We start from the raw sequence: 18794 nt of genomic DNA, 5'->3' as shown, positions 1-18794 counted from the left end.
ATTGGTCCTACGAGCCGGAGTCCAAGAATTTCGCCGCACACTGAGGGGAGAGAGGACACGCCGTAGACTGTCGACAACCAGGCCGTTAGGATGCCTGACAAAGCCCTGGAGTGTTAAATTCGCGACCAGGCCGGTGGAATAGCGTCTGAACTCCCCTCGTGGACGGCGACTGACGGGATTCTAGGACTCTCCTGTGAACGAAACGCAACACAACGGTAAGCAATCAGAGAGCGTCTCTATAACTGTGTGAATGAATGAATGGGATCCTAGATACGCGTCACCGTGATTCTGCGTGAAACGTTTGAGTCCGGGGGAGCGCTGGTCAGGAGAGCGCACGTGGACCCAAAACAATAGAGAGCGGCTACGGGCTGTGCGTTAAACGTGAGTCCGGGAGCGCGCTAGCCGCGTGAGAGAGACGCAGGCTTCTCCGCCGTTTGGGGCGTAGAGAGTTCTCCGCTGATTGTTGTCTTGTAATAGAGAATAAAATGTGTAAGTCTGCCTTAGAAGGACATGTAAAATTTATGCAGAAAGTTTTACCAGGCAGCACGCAGTGTGTAGGTTGTTGGTGTAAGAAATGTGGATTTGAAGGGACATTAGTGGAAGTTAAGTGTAAAATGCTGGTAGAAAGAATAGCTGTAAGTGTAGCAGCTAAAACAGGTAAAGCGAAGCAGAGGAAGGAATTGCAGTTAGCAGTTGCTAAGTTGTGGCTGGAGCAGACTCAGAAGAGGAGAGAAGCACAGAATGTTAAAAGAGCAATATTGCAAGAAGTAGTTGTGAAACCTGAGGATGAAACTAAAGCTCAATCCACTGCAACTACTCTAGAACAACACCGTAGAAAAGCATTAGAAAGAGCAAGAATGTTAGTGTGACACCGGTGCGGAAAGGCTGAGTTTTATCTTTCTCTTATCTTCTTTCCACAGGTGATTTGTGTTTTTTAAAGGAAGGAAACCTTCCTCAAAAGCACACGAAACAAAACTGTAGAATTAAAAATATAATTTATTATGTTTAAATAGTTAAAAATATAAAATGAATTAAAACAACCTTGGCCAAGGGAAGACACAATAAAAATCAATAACACACAACATTAAAAGTCCAGTGGAATCCACCACGGCCTAAAAGTCACAGAAAACTAAGAGGTATTAAAAAAAAAAGGGAAACCCAGCGGAGTCCTTGCCTTCCTCCCCGCATTCCACGTCTTGGTGCACTGAAGAAAGGGAGGGAGCGGCAGTCACTATTCCTTTGGCAGTTTACTTTATAAAAAGGATAAGTCACAGACTTACCCGGGTGGGCAGAGCTCTCAACTCCGCCCGCCGCTTCCTCAAACTGCAATCGGCACCGCGGTCTCACTGCTTCTGTTCTCAACTGGCTCTTGTCGCTCTTGCCACCGTCTACGCGTCTCTAGTCGCTGGTCATCTGCCTTTTCTCCGCTGATCGTTTCCCCTTTCCAGTCGCTGGTCGTCTGTCCCCTGATCGTCTCGCTTCCTCCTTTTTGAACACCAGCTCCAACCCTCTTATGTGTCATTCAGCACTCTGTAAATTACTTTCCTTTCCTCTCAGGTGTGTCCAATTAGTAAAAACAGGGGAAAGGGCGGAGTCTCTCCAGGACAATTTGCCGGCAACTAAAACATGCAAACTAAATAAAACACTGCACAAAATACATGCAATATAAAAAATAAATATATACACTTCACATAAAAATACAGCACAGCAAACAACATCCGTCCTTCCCTGGATGACATTAGCAGAACGAAGAGCCAGAGAAGAACGTGAGAGAGCAGAGGCAGAAGTGGAGGACAGATTACAGGATGAATATGGGGAGACATTAGGAGCAGCATTGAGTCCAAGACAGAAAGGAAAGTTAGTGAACACAAACGTTACAACTACATATCCATCCCTGACACAACACAAAAAAAACAAAATATATGGTGTTTCTGTAACAGAGTGTGAAGATGAAGAAAGTTTTTCTCCTGATCAATTCCGCGAGTGTGAGAGTGTCTGACGTCATGGTGTGTGTGAAAGGTATCCAGCTGGGGCAGACGTGATTCTGCAGGTCACCTGCCCAGTGGACAAAAAGAAATAAAATAGTTGTGTGGATGAATGATAGCATGAAGAGTGTTTGGTGTTTCTCAGTCTGAAACAGCTGTAATGCTATTTTCTGTTTTGGAGAAAAGTACAGTTAAAGGAAAAAAAACAGAGAGAGATGTGTGTTGTTTTAAGCAGTGATGAGAATAATGGAAGTGTGTACTTTATTGAGCCCCCCCACGGGGCTCAATAAAGTACAATAATGTGATGAGAGATGAACACAAAAACATACTGAAAATGCATTAACTATACTAACCCTACATGCATATACACATACAATGACACTCATGAAGACCAGACAGCATCTTAAGCATGAGATTCTGTTTGTCATCTTGTCCAAGTCACTAGTAAGATGAAAGTGATACATAGACTAGTGGCCTGAATATTATAGGAGGACAGATGGTTGCATCATAGAGGAGAAAACAGAATGCTGATGAGAGGTCTTAAATGAGTGAGCTGAGTGAGCTGATTGTGAGTTTCTGGTGTGTGAAGAAGTTTTACCATGTGTTATGGCCCTGTCCATAATCTGTTTTGGTGGCTGTGTTGTCTGTGCCTTTAAGTCTTTGCAGGTCCCGGAGTGGATGAGCTGACGGCTGCTGATTGGTCCCCTGGCCATGTGATCTTCATTCAAATCCCTCACCAGCAGTTGTCCCGGGGCAGCCACTGACAGCAGCAGCAGACCTGACCCTGGCCTCCAAAACCTGAGACTTTTGTGCCTGTGACTTTGTGTGACTTTTTGGAGTTTTGTATATAGTGTGTACATTAGTTTTCATTGTAAATAGCACTGCAACAGAAGGGGTGAGCTGCCTTATTGTTTTTTCCTTGCACTGTTTTCTCCTGTTTATTTCAGTTAGGGAGTTAGGTGTAGTGCTTGTCTTTTGTTTGATGTTTGATTTCACATAGGGTTTTAGATAACACCTCCTCCTGACTTAGCTTGTTTTGTTTGTTATTTTGGTCTTTGTTCACCCCGGAGCTTCATTTTTGCAGTGTAGAAAAATAAACCACGATTCACTGAGAAATTGGTTTCCCTTTGTGTATGGTTTTGGGGACCAGGGCGGGGCAATTCTTTCAAACTTGTGTTGCGTTCCTGTACCCCTAGACGGGGGCGTAACACCATGGCACACATTTAGTTACATGAGAACTAAAACTTATTATGTGCTAAGACAACAGGGTTATGCTGTATGTTGTGTTGATTGGATGAATGTTTGAGATTTAACTGGCTGTTTGATTTGTCTTTTGTTACTATGTTGAGCCTGCCAATTGGGTTGTGACGATTTATCCCCCTGGCATGAAGAACACGTGTCATGATTTAAACAAGGCCTTTCTTTCCATTATTTTCTTTGCTTTCCTTTATTTTCTTTCTTTTATTTTGTTACTTTCATGGTGCACTGAAAGTTTTGTTTGATGATCTCTGTTTGAGCAGATCTGCACGATTAGAATCGAAGCGTCGTCGAGAAAACTGTTGCAAAGTGAGCTTCTCCAAAATTAAAATGGGCTCTTATTTGGGACAATCAGGAAACAAGTTCCTGTCCAAAAGGATTCAACGAGGAAATCCAGTCTAAATTATTTTTCTTTTTGAAATGACGTTGTTTTGCTGAGCGTGGAAACGAATGCGACGATAATTTCTACAATCAGCAAAAGAAGGAATCACTGAGTGAATGAGTAAGAATTTTAAAATACCGTATTTTCACGACCATAAGGCGCACTGTGCTAAAAGGCGCAGTCTCAGTTATGTGTGCCCTTACTGTATTTAACACACACATAAGGCGCACTGGACCATAGGGCGCATACAAGTACCGTATGCGTATTTAAAAATAAAGCGGGAGCAAACCTGAATTCGGTACCTTACTCACATTTCTATTGCCGGTAATCGTCATCATCAACAACACACAAGCATACAAGTGTGCGTATTTAAAAATAAAGCAGGAGCAAACCTGAATTCGGTACCTTACTCACATTTTTATTACCAATAATCGTCATCATCAACAGCACACAAGCATACAAGTGTGCGTATTTAAAAATAAAGCAGGAGCAAAACAAAGTTTGGTACTCACATTTTTATCATCAATCAAACCCATCGAAGTCCTCATCCTCTGTGTCTGAATTGAACAGCTGCGCTAAATCTCCATCAAACATGCCAGGTTCACTGTCTTCACCGTCAGAGTCACTTTCCGTGCCGTGCGGCTCCTCGGAAACGATGCCGGCTTTTGCGAAAGCTCGAACAACAGTGTCAGCAGCCATGTTAGCCCAAGCATCTACAATCCATTGGCAAATTGTGGCGTAACTCACCCGGCGCTGCCTTCCACTCTTAGTGAAACTGTGGTCTCCATCGGTCATCCATCGCTCCCAGGCCGCTCGCAGCCTTACTTTGAACGGGTGGTTCACACCGATGTCCAGCGGTTGGAGTTCCTTTGTCAGGCCTCCCGGAATGACAGCAAGCTCACAGTTCATTTGCTTCACTAGTTTTTTCACATCGGCTGTGAGGTGGGCACGCATAGAGTCACAGATCAACAACGATGGTGATGCGTGGAAAAAACCACCTGGTCTCCTTACATACACCTCCCTCAGCCAGTCTTTCATCATTTCCTCATCCATCCAGCCCTTTTCATTTGCCTTAATGATGATTCCTGCTGGAAACTTCTCTTTAGGCAAAGTCTTTCGCTTAAAAATCACCATAGGCGGCAGTTTCTGTCCATTAGCATGGCAGCCAAGCATAACAGTAAAAGAAGACTTTTCATACCCCGTTGTGCGTATCGCTACCGTGCTGGTCCCCTTCTTCTCCACAGTGTGACTTACCGGGATGTCAAAAGTGAGCGGGACCTCGTCCATGTTTGTAATGTGGCTGGGCTGGATGTTTTTGTCGCCGATGTGTTTGCTGCAGTAGGAGCGGAAGATGGCCAGCTTTTCCTTATAATCCGCTGGAAGTTGCTGCGCTACCGTAGTCCTGGTCCAGATGGAAAAAATGGCACCGTTTCATAAAACGAAAGCAAACCTCCTTGGAAATGTTCAATGTTCATCTCTTCAGCTAGTGAAACTGCTTTTAGCCGAATGGTGACCGTCGAAACGCTTCTCCCGCTCGTTCTTTGCTCGATGATCCACCGCTCGAGTCTTTCCTCCAACTCGAGCCACCTTGCCTTTTGTCCGCGGAAACTCAGCTGCGTTTTCTTGACCTGCCGCTGCTCGATTTCCATGTTCCTCTGCGTAGCTGATGGCCTTCAGTTTAAACTGTGCTTCGTAAGCGTGTCTCTTTGCCATTTTCAGGGTTCTTAAAACAATGATTGTCCCGGTATATACGATCAATGCCCACACTTCACCCTTTAACGTTCTCATGGTGTTCTCTACTACGTCCTCCTTACAACACATAGGGCGCACCGTGCTATAGGGCGCGCCGCACTTTTTGAAGAAAATCTAAGACTTTTAAGTGTGCCTTATGGTCGTGAAAATACGGTAAATGGGGAACTGACTGACTGACAAAAGCTGACAAGACTGATTGACTTAACACCATTGTGTGAAGTCAACCCCCACCTGACAAAGGTGTGGATGTATCTCTGTGTGTGTCTCTGTTGCAGGAGCAGAAGGAGCCACAGGAGGAAACTTGGGTCACATGACTATGTGAACTCTGAAAATTTAACCTTTTTAGTTTAAATTCTGTCTGTGAATTTACCATGTGTGTGTCATTGACTAACTTGTGTGCTCACAGACATTACTGTGAGAAAGTGTATACACCTGCGCAGCGCTAACATTTACATTTCTTTTTACAGCAGATGGTTGATCATGTGATTTGTAAAGGATTCGGCACAGACAGACAAGTGACGATTGAACAGATGTGCAGTGGTTACAGAATAGTTACATGGAGCTCAATATCTGACCACACTGTTGGGCTCATGGTGAGTGACAAACTTAAGGGAAGTCACTGATTACAATGTGGAATAACATTGAGATGTTAAATAATTTGGAATAAATTATGGGAAAAAGTAGGATTTAATGAGTTTAGAATAAACCTGCAATGATACTCGTCTCTGTGATGCTGAATACTTTATTACTCTTATGATCTATAGTTGGTTGCAAATGTGAAGTTGTTTTAAATTTAAGACTTTGTCTTCTGTGATACAGGAGCTGGGAGTTAAACAAGCTGAACATTTAAGTGCTGACTAATGTTTTTACACAGGGTTACAGCTTGGAGTGAAGCTGCTCCAAGGGACAAACCCTGGAGATTGTTTTAGGGAGACTGTGCAACACTCTTGTACATGTCTCATTGGGGAGTTGACACATGGCGAAAGCCGTGTGGCGAGAGGAGTGTCATTTTTTCAATTTGTAGATGTCGTGAGGTGCCATGGCGAGAAGGAGTGGCTGAGAGGATCGCCCACAAAATGGAACCTGAGGGAGCGTGCCAAGCTCCAAAAAGTGACAGTGCAGAGGAGGTCCAGCGATGGACTTGTGGTTCTCTGAACAGCACAAATGCCAGGTGACTGTAAAATAACTAACAGCACTTTTTCCACAAGTGAAGCCAGTAACTTACTATCCTAAAAGATTAGCTCTAGTTGCTCATGCTTTCTCCATGGTGAGATCAGTATGTGCAGCAGCTTAAGCTGTACAATGTTTCAATAGTTTATTTCACCTTTTGACATTGTTAGTTCCACACGAGGTAGGTGTTTACTACTGCAGACTAAACTTACATTTCTGTCACCTACAAGACGCTTGTCTTTAATGTTACTGTTACTCTCACAACCACACATATTACCATAAAGTGGTGCAGAATTCTGAATCTGTCCAACCCTTTTTGCCAATGGAGGAGGGCACTTCTCATGAGTGTAGAGAGCGCGAGGAGAAGACGTGTAAGCTGAGGGATGACTTAATAGATGTGCCACTCGTTGAGGGAAAGGTTTGGTTTGTTGATGATTTGAGTTTTACAATAGCAGAGGGACAGACTAGAACAGGTTTTACTGTAGCAGACAGTGAGAGAGAGTTATCTGTGTAGGACAACTAGCATGTTTCATATTTGCTTGAGCAGCAGAGATGCTAGCTTTAACGGAAGCGTGTAAAGCTGTAGAGAGACAATATACACTGATAGACAGTATACATTTGCTACTGTACATTTCTTTGTAGTGCAGTGAGTGAGACGAGGTGTGACAACCTCTACAGGGAAACCTGCAGGACACACCAAACTCTTGCAAAATCTGCTGGATGCAGTGTTGTTAACCAGTGGAATTGCCGTTTGTAAATGTGCAGCACACATGTGAGGGAAAGATCCAGTTGCATTAGGGAAAGTTCTTGCAGATAAGATCGCAAAAGAGGCAGCTTTAATTAAACATGGTGTTAACCTTTTATCAGTACAGCATCAGCAGACATGCAGGCCCACTCACCTACAGCAGGAAAACAGTTGTGACTTACAGAGGGAGCAAGCTTGCAGGATGATTTTTTATCTGTGTGATAAACCAATACTGCCTAATAATTTGTATAAGACTGCTGCTATTTTGAGCCATTGGCTATACCATGTCTCAAACAGGAGGGAGATGAGCAGTCGTTATACTCACTCTAGGATTATTAAATACTTAAAAAAAAAACTTTTTGCAGGCAGAGAGAACTAATGGAACAGTAAAGTTAAGATTTAGGAAGACAGGCAGGACATGGTTAGACTGTATAGAATAAGTACATGAGGATTACTCTAACAGAGAACGGTCTGACTCTTTGAGATAACACATGTTAGAGCATTTAGAGTTCCAGTCTTCTGTAGTGATGATAGAAAAGCAGAAGAGAGAGCATATTAGCAGATTAGATGCTTGAAAATGTTTAAAAGTAAAGTAGTTATGAGAACAAATGATCTGCCAGATGATTCTGTTTCTCTGCAGGAGCAGAGCCTGAAGTCTGGAGATTGGATGTTGATAAGGCCATGGAGAGGAAGTGCTGGTCCAGTCCACGATGGGAAGGTCCATATTGGATGCTGCTGACGACGACCACAGCAGTGAAGATTGCCGGAAGGAACACTTGGATACATCAAGCGCACTGCAAGAAGGTGACACACATCAAGGCCAGTTCGGAGTGGCAGGAAGACAGGGAACAAAGGGGGGGGAAAGCCTCCAGGGCCCCTCGTCTCAATCCGGTGAAGAAACCAACTGAGCCACAGGTACTCATCAGAATGGCTGGGAATGTGTAGTGCATCTTCTTGAGCCTGTGGACCCTGAGTGGGATGACAGGGAGCGCACTGGAACAGAGCAAACCACACCAAGTGCCGCATGGGTTTTCAACAACTACTGGTGGCAGTTTATGAACACAACCGCTCACATAAACAACGAGACCAATGGTTATGCTTGTGATGCCACTGGCTACACATTCTTCTGGACTGTGGCCTATAGCATCACTGAGAGCGAGACAGTTTGTTTGGTTGCCTTAGCAACACATCCAGGAACACTGCCAACTTTTCAACTGCTCTGAACCTGAATGGAAGGTTGATTCACCAGTAGCTGGGAAGGTGAACTGCTCTGGTAGGACAGACCTGCTCGTCTGACTCAAAGAATATGACTTGTTGCAGGACATTATACAGTTAAACGAACTGGAAACAGGCCAATTGCCTATGTGTACGAAGGACAATGGATTAGCCCAAGTTGGAGATTAACCATGGAACATGGCAACATCACCTATTCTTTTGTCTTCTGCAAGAAGGATGTAAACAGAGAAGCCTTTTGTCTACATTTACATCATGAACACTTGAGGTTTTGAGCCAAGAAGATCAAAACAGCTTGATCCAATTTCCTTTACAAAGCTTTTTCTGTGGTGACAACAGGACAGGAGAAGAGTTGTAAATGCAGATAATTCACCAGTTGACCCTAACCCCCACAGGATGCCTACAGTGAGAAGATTTGGGGGGTTGATAGGAGACATAAAGAAGGGTGTTGACCAGGCTGCAGCTTTGAAGTTAGCTGAGAGCCACATGGACAAACAATAAAGTCAACTGATGCGTTTAAATACCTATGTCTGTATACAGTTGGATTGTAGAGACATATGATTTTTGAGAATGATGATTCTTCTTGTTTGACCTTTGACATTCAGTTGTTTACTTGAAGAAATACATGATGAATTGCACGACAGGAGTAGATCCGCCACAAGGCTGGATAGCTTGGTTACCGTCTGGTCCTTGGTGGCATCTTCTTTTGAAAATATTAATTCCTGTTTTTGAACTGTTGATACTGATTTGCTTATGTATAGGATGTAGTTTACTGTGCATGAATGAAATCTACACTGACACTGTCTAAACAAAGGGTGCATAAGTTATAAGAAATTTAAGTATACAATGACAAAAAGGAGGGAAATGTTAAGTCTAATTGTTGAATGTTGCCATTGTGTTTCTTAAATTTGTACAGTCTTAGTTTAAGCAGTAGGATCAAAGCCATTCCTTTGATCCTGACCACCTCTCCAGCCACTCTGTGCTGGGGGAGGTTTTATTGTAGATACATCCTATCTGAAAGATCTGTTTCTTTTGATGTAAGCTTCCTGGGTTTATGACCCTTTGGTCAGCAGGAGGTCACACACACACACACACACACACACACACACACACACACACACACACACACACACACACACACACACACTGTATACATTTACATACAGTCCTTGTCTTTGTAACCAAAGGGGGGTTGCAAGGGGAGGTGTTTTGTAAACTATTGTTTGAAGTTTGTCAATAAAAGGCAGCGAGAGGAGGCCACCATTGTGGTCATTTCGACGTGCTGGTCACAGATGAAGGGCCTCCCTTGCGCAAGAAATCGATCGAACACTGTTGCCTTGCTTTTCTTTCATGGGAATAAGTCCTGGATACAGCGGGGTCTGAGTTTAGACCCAACAATAACCTCTTCTGAAGTTTAGTGGATATTATACATGGTTATGCTCAGGATGTGTCGGCCAGTTTCCACTGGAAACGCCTTTTGGTTAAACTGTCAGCGAGGAATTTGCATTTGCTCTGTTAATCTGAGCTGTGTTCAAATGTTCAAATGTATGTGGTGATAAATATCTTTGGTCATATGGTCCTGCTCTGTCTGTCACCTTCTGTGTTGAGCTCATTGTTTCCTCTGTAGTGGCTGAGCTGAGTCCAAGTAGCCGAAAATGTTCCTCTGCTGCTCCGTCAGACTCTCCTCCTCCTGCTGATCAGCTGGGACACAAAACAGATCTTTGTTAGGCTCCACACTGCACTGAAGAGTCAAAGTGTCTCATATGTTCATCTGACAAGTAAAAGAACACATTTTTGTTTCCCGAGGTGGGCAACTTGTTGGAAACAAACACAAAAGCTTTGAGCACTGATACCTGCCATTGCTGGCATTGAAAGATGCAACGCCAGCAATGTGGATTGTCAAGACTCAAACCAATCATCAAGCAAAGACAAAAGGGATCATTTGTTTCTGTTTATTTAGCATTCACAGCATTTGTAGTTGCCTTCTGTGCAGGGGAAGTCCACGCACACTGTGTGGTACCGCCATCCGCAGAAGGTGCATTCAACCTCTGTAAGAGAAACGAGATTGTCTGAGACTGAAATGATATTAACTAAAGTGGTGATTTGTAAAACTTCACATTTTGATCCGGGACGTACTCTGCATGAAAACAAGCGCTCACTCTTCCTGCTCAACAAATGACAAGGGCGGAGCCTTATACCACGTGATACAGAAGCTGTGCCGTGTGATGCTAAAACTAGCAGGGAAACAACAACGGAGAGCACGTCAGGGACTGTGCAAAACGAGGGATTTAGGAAAAGGAAGAGAGAGAGCAAGCAAGAGAGAGAGATGGAAGAGCAAGAGAGAGAGATAGAAGAGCAAGAGAGAGAGAGCCAGGGCATCGATTACTTTGCTCGCCCTGAACCTGCCATATTACAGGCCTTCTTAGATTACCACCCACAGCAGAACAGTAGCAGTGCAGTTGTGATGAGGGTGTTCAGCTGTAAAGATGGCACCAACAGGAAGTGGCTTACTTATTGCAAAGAACGCCATTTATTGTTCTGCTTTGCTGTTTCTGGCATTTGCAAGGCTGACTGACACCAGCACATTTATAACAGGCATGAGTGACTGGCGACATATACATCTGCGCACAGAGGAGCATGAAAAGAGCAATACACACCAGACCTGTGCTGAAGCTTTTTTCTTAAGGTGCTCAAAAGGCAACATCAGGAGCTTGTTTGCTGGCAGTCAGTTGTCAGCTCACAGAGCACAAGTGAAAAACAGACGGCAAGTTTTAGAGCGTATAGTGGATGTGATCAAAGTACTTGGGAAGAGGGGACTCAGCTATAGGCATGTGGAGAATGAGGCTGCATACACTTTAGGTGATAACACCATCGATCATGGTAACTTTCTGGAACTGATTGTGTTATTAGGCAAGTATGATATGTGCCTTGGAGAACATTTGAATGACTGCATTGAAAAAAGCAAGAAGTTGCATCAGACCAGTGGATCAAGAGGTAGAGGATCTCTCATCACCCTACTCTCCAAAACAACTGTCAACTCAGTGATTGATGCACTTGGCCATCTCCTTCAAGAGAGCATCGCCAGTGATGTCCAGAAAGCTGGGATGTTTTCTGTTCAGCTAGACACAACCCAAGACATCACAGGTTATGATCAGTGTTCAGTAATCATCAGGTATGTTACTGAGTCTGTGCAGGAGAGGCTTGTCTCCATAGTGAGGTGCGAAGCATCCACAGGGCAGTACTTTGTAAACTTGCTTTCTGGAGTTTTAGAGCATCTGAATCTAGACAAGGTCATGTACATTGGGAATGCAACAGATGATGCTTCAAATATGCAGGGCCAGTACAAAGGCTTTTCAGCACTTATGACTGCCCAGTCTCCAACTCATGTGCATGTGTGGTGCTATGCACACATACTTAATCTTGTGCTTGCTGACACACTTTAAAGAGTGTCTCTTGAAGCATGAAACTGTTAACAGCACAGATATTTCTTAGAGTGTTTGAGCAAACAACTCCTGGGTGTGTGTTAACACACCCGAAACTCTGGCTGATTGGGTCCCACACCCAATTTCACACCTTGGCTCAGGTGATTAGAGGATCGTCAGGGGGTCCTTTTGTCCCTCTGTGGGGTTCACTCCCACTAGGTTTATATCTGGGACTCTCCACCATTTGACCTTAGAACTGAAGAAGCTTCTCGGATGAGAGGTGAAACGTCTTCAAGCAACTTAAAGAAGCCCAGATGCTTTTCTTTGCAAGCTCCTTTGACTACGATGACCTGGATGACTGAGAACCTTCACAGACATATGATAACTGGAGTGTGCAGCGTTTCCATGAGCAGTTTTCCTGCATCTTGACTCGTGTGTGTGTAGTGTTCATAGCATCAGCATCATGTTTTTGTTTATTTGTTTTGTTGGGTTGAAAATAATTAAATAAACGTGTGATCATGCCTATGGATCACCATGGCACATATCTACAGCCATATGATTTATTTATGCAGATGACAAAGTGAGTGTGAATGTGTCTGACATCACAGTGTTTTTGTGCACTGTGCAAAAGTAATTGCCTCTGATTGTGAGTGAGAGCGGTGATTTTGCGGATCACAAGCTATTGTAAAGGGAAAAAAAAGAGTGAAAAAGAGAAAAATTACATTGTAGACGAAGAAAAATAATCATAGGAAAAAGGTTTCGTGTTGATCAGCCGAAAAACAACTACAATGTCATTTTCTGCTTTTAAGAAAGGATTGTTCACACAGACAGAGAGAGAGAGAGAGAGAGATGTGTGTTGATTAAGCAGTGATGATAATAATGAACATGTCTTAGTTTGTCACTTTCAGGTGAAAAGCAGACCTGAATCAATTTTCCACATGCAGCGGTCGGAAGAAAGTTATAGTTTAACATCATTGGAAATGTTCAGGCCAAGTTTCTGGCTGACTTATTTACAGCACCATGTGTTTCTCAACCTCACAAGCAAGCTCTCACCTCCCTGAAGACAAGGAATGCAGCTCCAAAGAGCAATAACATGGCAGATAAAGAGACAGCAGCAAAGTCCTGAACAAAATGTCCCAGCGAGCAGCAGCAATGTGGACAAACAGCATCAGAGAAGAAGTGCAAACCCATCATCCTGACTGATCGGATGAATGGCACTGTGTTTCCAACAAGCTGCAACTTCACTATGCATGTGAAGAAAACTTTTGAGGAGAACTGAGGAGACTGTTGGAGTTTGACATTTGCCACCTGTGGAGTAAAATGGCAAGAAGAGACAGTGGAACACAGGACAAAGCTGAAGGAGAACTGCTGGCTGTGGACTGTTGAAAGTGGGAGAGGACAAGAGAGTGAGATGACAAAAGAGTGAGAGTAAGTGGAAACACAGAGGAATGCTGTTATTAAATGTGGGAAATCAAAATTTGGGTTAGCAAACCTGGGGAAAAGAAAACTGACTGCTTAAGTGGGAAAATTGTGAAGGAGTCTGAAACACTGCGAAAATAGAAACATACAAAATCACACAAACAAGCAGAACATGATTTAACCCTACTAACAATTCCAAACACAAAATGACTCATGAAGACTCATAGCACATTAGTTAAGAAATGATTAAATAATAGCAGAGAAGTGTGTAGGAAAGGCAGCTTTAAGAACATGCTCTGCTGAACATGCAGCTCCACAGACATGCATTAGACCTGCCTAATAACACAAACACCCATGCAATGAAAATTAGCTTGTTATCTTTCGTCAGTGTAAAATAGTGTCAATTTAGCAGACACTTGTTATCAAATACTGCATTTATCCTAAAAAAAATGTGACTCTCTAGGTTGCAGGACAACAATTTAACCTTTGTGGGGGAAAAAAGATCCTGGTTTGACTAACCAGTGATCAGACAATAAATTTAGTGTTAAAATGGTAAATTGGGAGAAGCTTCCTGATTGATTGATGCAGCAAGTGATTTACTGTATGAGGGAAATTGTCTTTTGTGATACTATTTTGAACATGCTTTCCCGTTGTCCTGTCAACTTAGTGGGTTAATAGCTGATATGCAAATTAGTTGATCGGTTTTAGATTAATGAAAGGTGACTGAATTCTAGCACGAGTGAATGAGATGTTTTGGAGTTGTTGTGTTGAGTGGAGACTCTAAAACACTGAGTTTCCTGCTTTGATGTGCGAGTGAATTCTGTATCTACACAGCAAATCCAGCATGTCCAAATTAACACTGTCAGATTTGATTTCAACACTATTAAAGTGTCTATATGGGTCCACACCAGAGAGTGTTAATTTAACTCTTTTTGGAGAGTTGGTATGTTAACTCTGATTTAGTGTTAAACACCAAATCTGTCTGGAGTTGATAATTTAACACTTAGTGTTAAGAGTTTATATATTAACTCTCAAAGAGTATTTTAGTTTAACTACTTAAGAGTTATCTTGTAATTAATTCTAAAAAGCGGGAATTTTACTGTTCTGAACTTCTAGAAATTTCTTTTGGAAATAAACATTTACTAAAAAGATGCAATGGTTTTTGAAAAACATTTATTCTGAACTGTGCACCACAATTTCAAAACATTTTCTGAAAGATGTAACAGTGTACATGTTCTCACTTTCATTATAATTTTGTTTATCAAAAGGTCCGACATGGTAAATGCAAATAACAGCATCTCATCACTTATTTCTTCAATACAATATGCATGTCCTTCATTCATCCCTTTGTGGAACTTCAACGCACTTCTGCTCTCCCCCATATTCCATCTTCACAAGCATATCCTGTGCGGAGATTGAATAAAAATTAGTTGACACTAATTAATGGCACAAATAAGCCAGTAAACAATTCAGCACAGTAAAAAAAAAAGGAATCCTCTTTGAGCCATTACTTGTGTAAAGTATTTTCCCAAAAGACAAAGACACAGGCAACAGGTAATACTGAACTAAATGTAAAACCTCAACTTTTTTCATTTTTACCTAAACCGTGTGCATAAAACTGGAGGGATCTAAATGCTAACATAGACTCCAGTCAGGACGCCTGCTACTGCTGTTTGCTTGTTTGTTTGTTTTTTTTATGGGCGATCGTTTTCAGGCTCCAGTTGCACCATTATACCAACGTTTCACATTCTAGACATTGTTTTAGGTGTATTTGACCAAAAGTTTGACTGAAAATTCACATGCAAGCTTTTTTTCAAGGCTGTGGTATTTGCCGCAAACAATACCTTTCAGCTAGCTAAAACAGAATGTTATGCTATCACCGAGCAACATAGCTAATGCCTTTCACACAGCTTCGTCTCAACTCCAAAGAGCCACAGAAGTAAAAGCTAATAGAAATAATTGAAACAATCTTTGAAAGAATGACTTACCAAGCATGGCAAACAACTCAAATATGTAGAGCAAAATGTTCCGAAACGGCTTCACTTCAGCTTCGATTGGAGCTGTGCTGGGGGCGGAGTCTATGAATTTACTCTATTGGTGTCATAGCCCCTGTAGGAGTTCAGAGTTAAGAGGTCAAGAGTTAATGTTTCCATTGTAACACGTCCAGATTTGACATAGAAACACTCATTTTTAACACTCGATTTTAACTACTATCATTTTACACCTCAGAGTTACATTAAAAGAATGTGACTCTGCTTAGAGTAAAATTAACTCTACTTTTGCAAGAAGACTATTAACACCAAAAAATGTAACACTTTTGAATTTGCTGTGTAGATACACAACTCTGAATACGTCAGAACAAACTTCTTTTATGAAGTGCATGACAGCATGTCACATGTTTTATGATGAAGGGAAAAGGAAAATTGAATACAATAGATCTGTGGCCTAAATGAGTGAAGAGCACAGACCTGGTGATTAAACTCATAGCTAATAAGACATTAGGGTTATGTTGTGTGTTGTGCAGCTGATGGTTGGCTTGGAGTGAATCTAGCTGATGGTTTTTCTTCTGTTGTGAAGTCGAGCCTGCCGATTAGTATGATGGTATGATGAACCATGCTAATGGTATGATTTACCCTCCTGAGATGAGGAGTTTGTGTCATGACTTAACAAGGCCTTTTAATTTTGATACTTTCACAGTGCACTGAAAGTTTTGTTTGATAATCTCTGTTATTTTTCATTTTATCTTTTGAACAGGCATTGATTTTGTTTGTCTATTTCTTTTCTTTAAGCAGATCTGCACGTCAGAAATTAAAAGTGCTATACGACCTGTCGAGAACGCCGTTACAAGTGAGGTTTCTCCACATTAAAATGGGCTCAGGAGAAAGCCACTTATTTGGGACAATTATTAAATGAATGTCCCAGCCTAAACCGGATTCAGCAAGGTAATCCGATCTAGAAGTTCTTTTTCTTTTTGAAATGACGTCATTTTGCTGGAAGTGGAAACTAAATGCGACGACAGGTTCCACTATCAGCAAAGAATGAATGAATGAATGAATGGAAATAAAGAACAAACTGACTGACTGGTAAAAGCTGACAGGACTTGACCACGACTCAAGGTTAACCTCCACCTAGACAGGACAAAAGGGTGGATGAATTTATGTGTTTTTTGTTACAGGAGCAGAAAGGTGACAGCAACATTCGCGGTTGCATGACGATTTAATCTTTTAAATGCCATTTTTTCCGTCTGTGAATTTACTATGTGTGTGTCATTCACTAACTTGTGTTGCTCACAGACATTACTGTGAGAAAGTGCACACACCTGCGCAGCGCTAACATTTACATTTCTTTTTACAGCAGATGATTAATCATGTGTTTGATCATGTGATTTATAAGCGGATTAGTTAATGTTTTCCTACTACAGGATTTCTGGGTTTATATGTAACTGTCATTCTTTCCACAGCTAGGGTTGGCTACCTTTATGGTGTTTTTATGGCACCTCTGGAACCTGTTGACCTGTGTCTGACCTCCGTCTGACCACAGTCAATGTGTATTGCTAATGTTTGTTTCTTTGAGAATGCTGTGGAGGATTCGGCAGAAGCGGACAAGTGACATGAGTAAAACAAATTTGAGGTTACGGTGTTTCTGGGAAAGTTGAATATGGGCTCTTAGCTGGCCACTTTGAGCCCATAGGGATATATGAGTGGAGTGAATTTGCTTAAAAGAAGTCACCGATTACATTAATGTTAACTGAGCACATGGGATGATCCATGTCTGAGGCAAATTAGGGAAATAATTGTAGTTTCCTGATTTAAGAAAACCTGCACATGACACTTGTCTTGCTGATGTTGAATGCTTATTACTCTTCTGATATATTGTTTATAAGGGTGAAGTTGATTTTATTGTATGCAGGCTCCTGGTGGAGCCAGTTTTTAAGACAGGGATCCTGGTTTGGTGAGTTGACGCATGGTTGTCCATGCGTCAAGAGGTGGGGTCCAGAATTAACATTAAACAATGTTTACTATTATTGTTGCAGTGATTTGTGTGATTAGCTGTTTATTTACAAGTATTAAATCTATGCAAGTGGTGCATCCAGGTTCAGATGAGGCTTTGATGGCCTATTAGTGAAGTTCACTGAACTAAAGAATGTGGTTTGATGATTGTTGACATGCTCTCCAAATAGAAGTCTTTCTGAAATACAGGTGCAGCAGTGAGAAGCGAGAAACATTCCAGGCATAGCCCAGGCAGTGGTTGAGGTCAAAGGTCAAGCTGTTTGGGGCCCAGCATGAGATCAGACCTTGGAGCCACAGCAAGGACCATGAAACTGCCTGCAAAATAGCAGAGAGACCCTCCTGGATTTATCAGATCCACTGCAAAGAGGTTGAGGTCCCAGGAAACCCCGGCACCCTCAAGACAGCACAATAGAGAAATCTCACACTTGGTTGTTTCGGTGGTGAGGGGGGAGTGCTGATTGAGCCCCCGTAGGGTAAGCTCGCACTTCAACCTCCAGCCTCTGATCAACTCTAGGGCAACCAAGTGCGAGGCGTGACGGCTGAATCAGCTGAACCAGGAGGAAGGCAGAGAAGCTGAGTGTTTTGAGACAGATCCAGCAGGCCCAAAATCAGGACTATCCATGATGAGAAGGAGTGCCTGAGAGGATCGTCCACAGGATGGGAGCTGAGGCCAGGAGAGAGACTTCAGGAGGACCAGAGATCATCTTCAGCAGCGTTGGGACAGGAAAACTCGAGGGATGACGGGAGCGTGCCAGGCTCCATCGACAGTGCAGAAGGAGTTCGAGGATGACATCATGATTCTGTGAAAAGCACAGGAACCAGAAGCTATGGTGGTGATGACAGCAGTTTCCTATGAACATCACCTAATGCTGTGCCACTGTACTGTGAATACGATGATACCCTGAAGACTGCTGGGATCACAACAGCAGTAAGATAACAGAACCCTGCACCCTTTCCACAGAGGTGTTTCTCTGCAGAGCGTGGACAATGAAGGAGTCATAAATATCCCCCTCACAGGACGAAGGCTTGAATGAGGTGATGGGGGTTGGTAGAGGCCATAAAACTAGAGTGCTGAGAGGTCTGCAGCTTTGGAAATAGCTGAGACCCATGTTGACAAACAACAAAACTAACTAGTATGTTTGAATGTTTATTCTACATACATTTGGACTCTGGTCCTATGGACAGTGATGGAAACAACTGGAAGAGACATTCATGACACCCTGCAGAACTCAAACCACTCTGCAGAGAGACATGTGATTTGCACACCCGGAGAAAACACCACCAAGCTGAGATGGTTTTGAAAATGTTACTTTCTTATTTTCACTATTAAATTAACAATTTCTTTGTTTGCTTGTAGGATGCAGTTTGCCATGAGATGAGATCACTGAATGGGATAACCGCTAATACATTTGTTAAACT

The 18794-nt window shown here is 42.5% G+C and overlaps 3 protein-coding genes across 5 annotated transcripts in view; 1 reads left to right on the top strand and 2 right to left on the bottom strand.

The window, feature by feature from the left end:
• The window catches only part of LOC145423945 (ribonuclease inhibitor-like), a 141627-nt gene that overhangs the window by 63006 nt on the left and 59827 nt on the right, over positions 1-18794 (bottom strand). The gene's annotated exons all lie outside the window — the stretch shown is intronic.
• The window catches only part of LOC145423809 (uncharacterized), a 38655-nt gene that overhangs the window by 5761 nt on the left and 14100 nt on the right, over positions 1-18794 (bottom strand). The window contains exons 2-3 of one of the 3 annotated variants that reach the window (XR_013904854.1): positions 10120-10225; positions 979-2055 (exon numbers count right to left, since the gene is read on the bottom strand). Coding sequence is in view for 1 of the 3 variants with exons in the window: in XM_080296677.1 (XP_080152803.1) it covers positions 10120-10137 (18 nt within the window). In the remaining 2 variants the exon portion in view is untranslated. Of the gene's footprint in view, positions 1-978; positions 2056-2583; positions 6072-10119; positions 10226-18794 lie in introns of those variants that run through there. The other 2 variants (XR_013904855.1, XM_080296677.1) reach the window with 2 other exon arrangements.
• LOC113016285 (phospholipase D1-like) overlaps positions 6194-18794 on the top strand; it is a 386460-nt gene continuing 373859 nt past the window's right edge. The window contains exon 1 of the mRNA XM_080296599.1: positions 6194-6547. Coding sequence (XP_080152725.1) covers positions 6512-6547 — 36 coding nt within the window. The 5' untranslated portion in view covers positions 6194-6511. The remainder of the gene's footprint in view (positions 6548-18794) is intronic.

Source organism: Astatotilapia calliptera, chromosome 3 (genome assembly GCF_964374335.1).
Source record: "Astatotilapia calliptera chromosome 3, fAstCal68.1, whole genome shotgun sequence".
NCBI classification, from domain to species: domain Eukaryota; kingdom Metazoa; phylum Chordata; class Actinopteri; order Cichliformes; family Cichlidae; genus Astatotilapia; species Astatotilapia calliptera.
The sequence above is the reverse complement of the archived record's forward strand: the minus strand, read 5'-3'. Positions and strand labels throughout refer to the sequence as shown.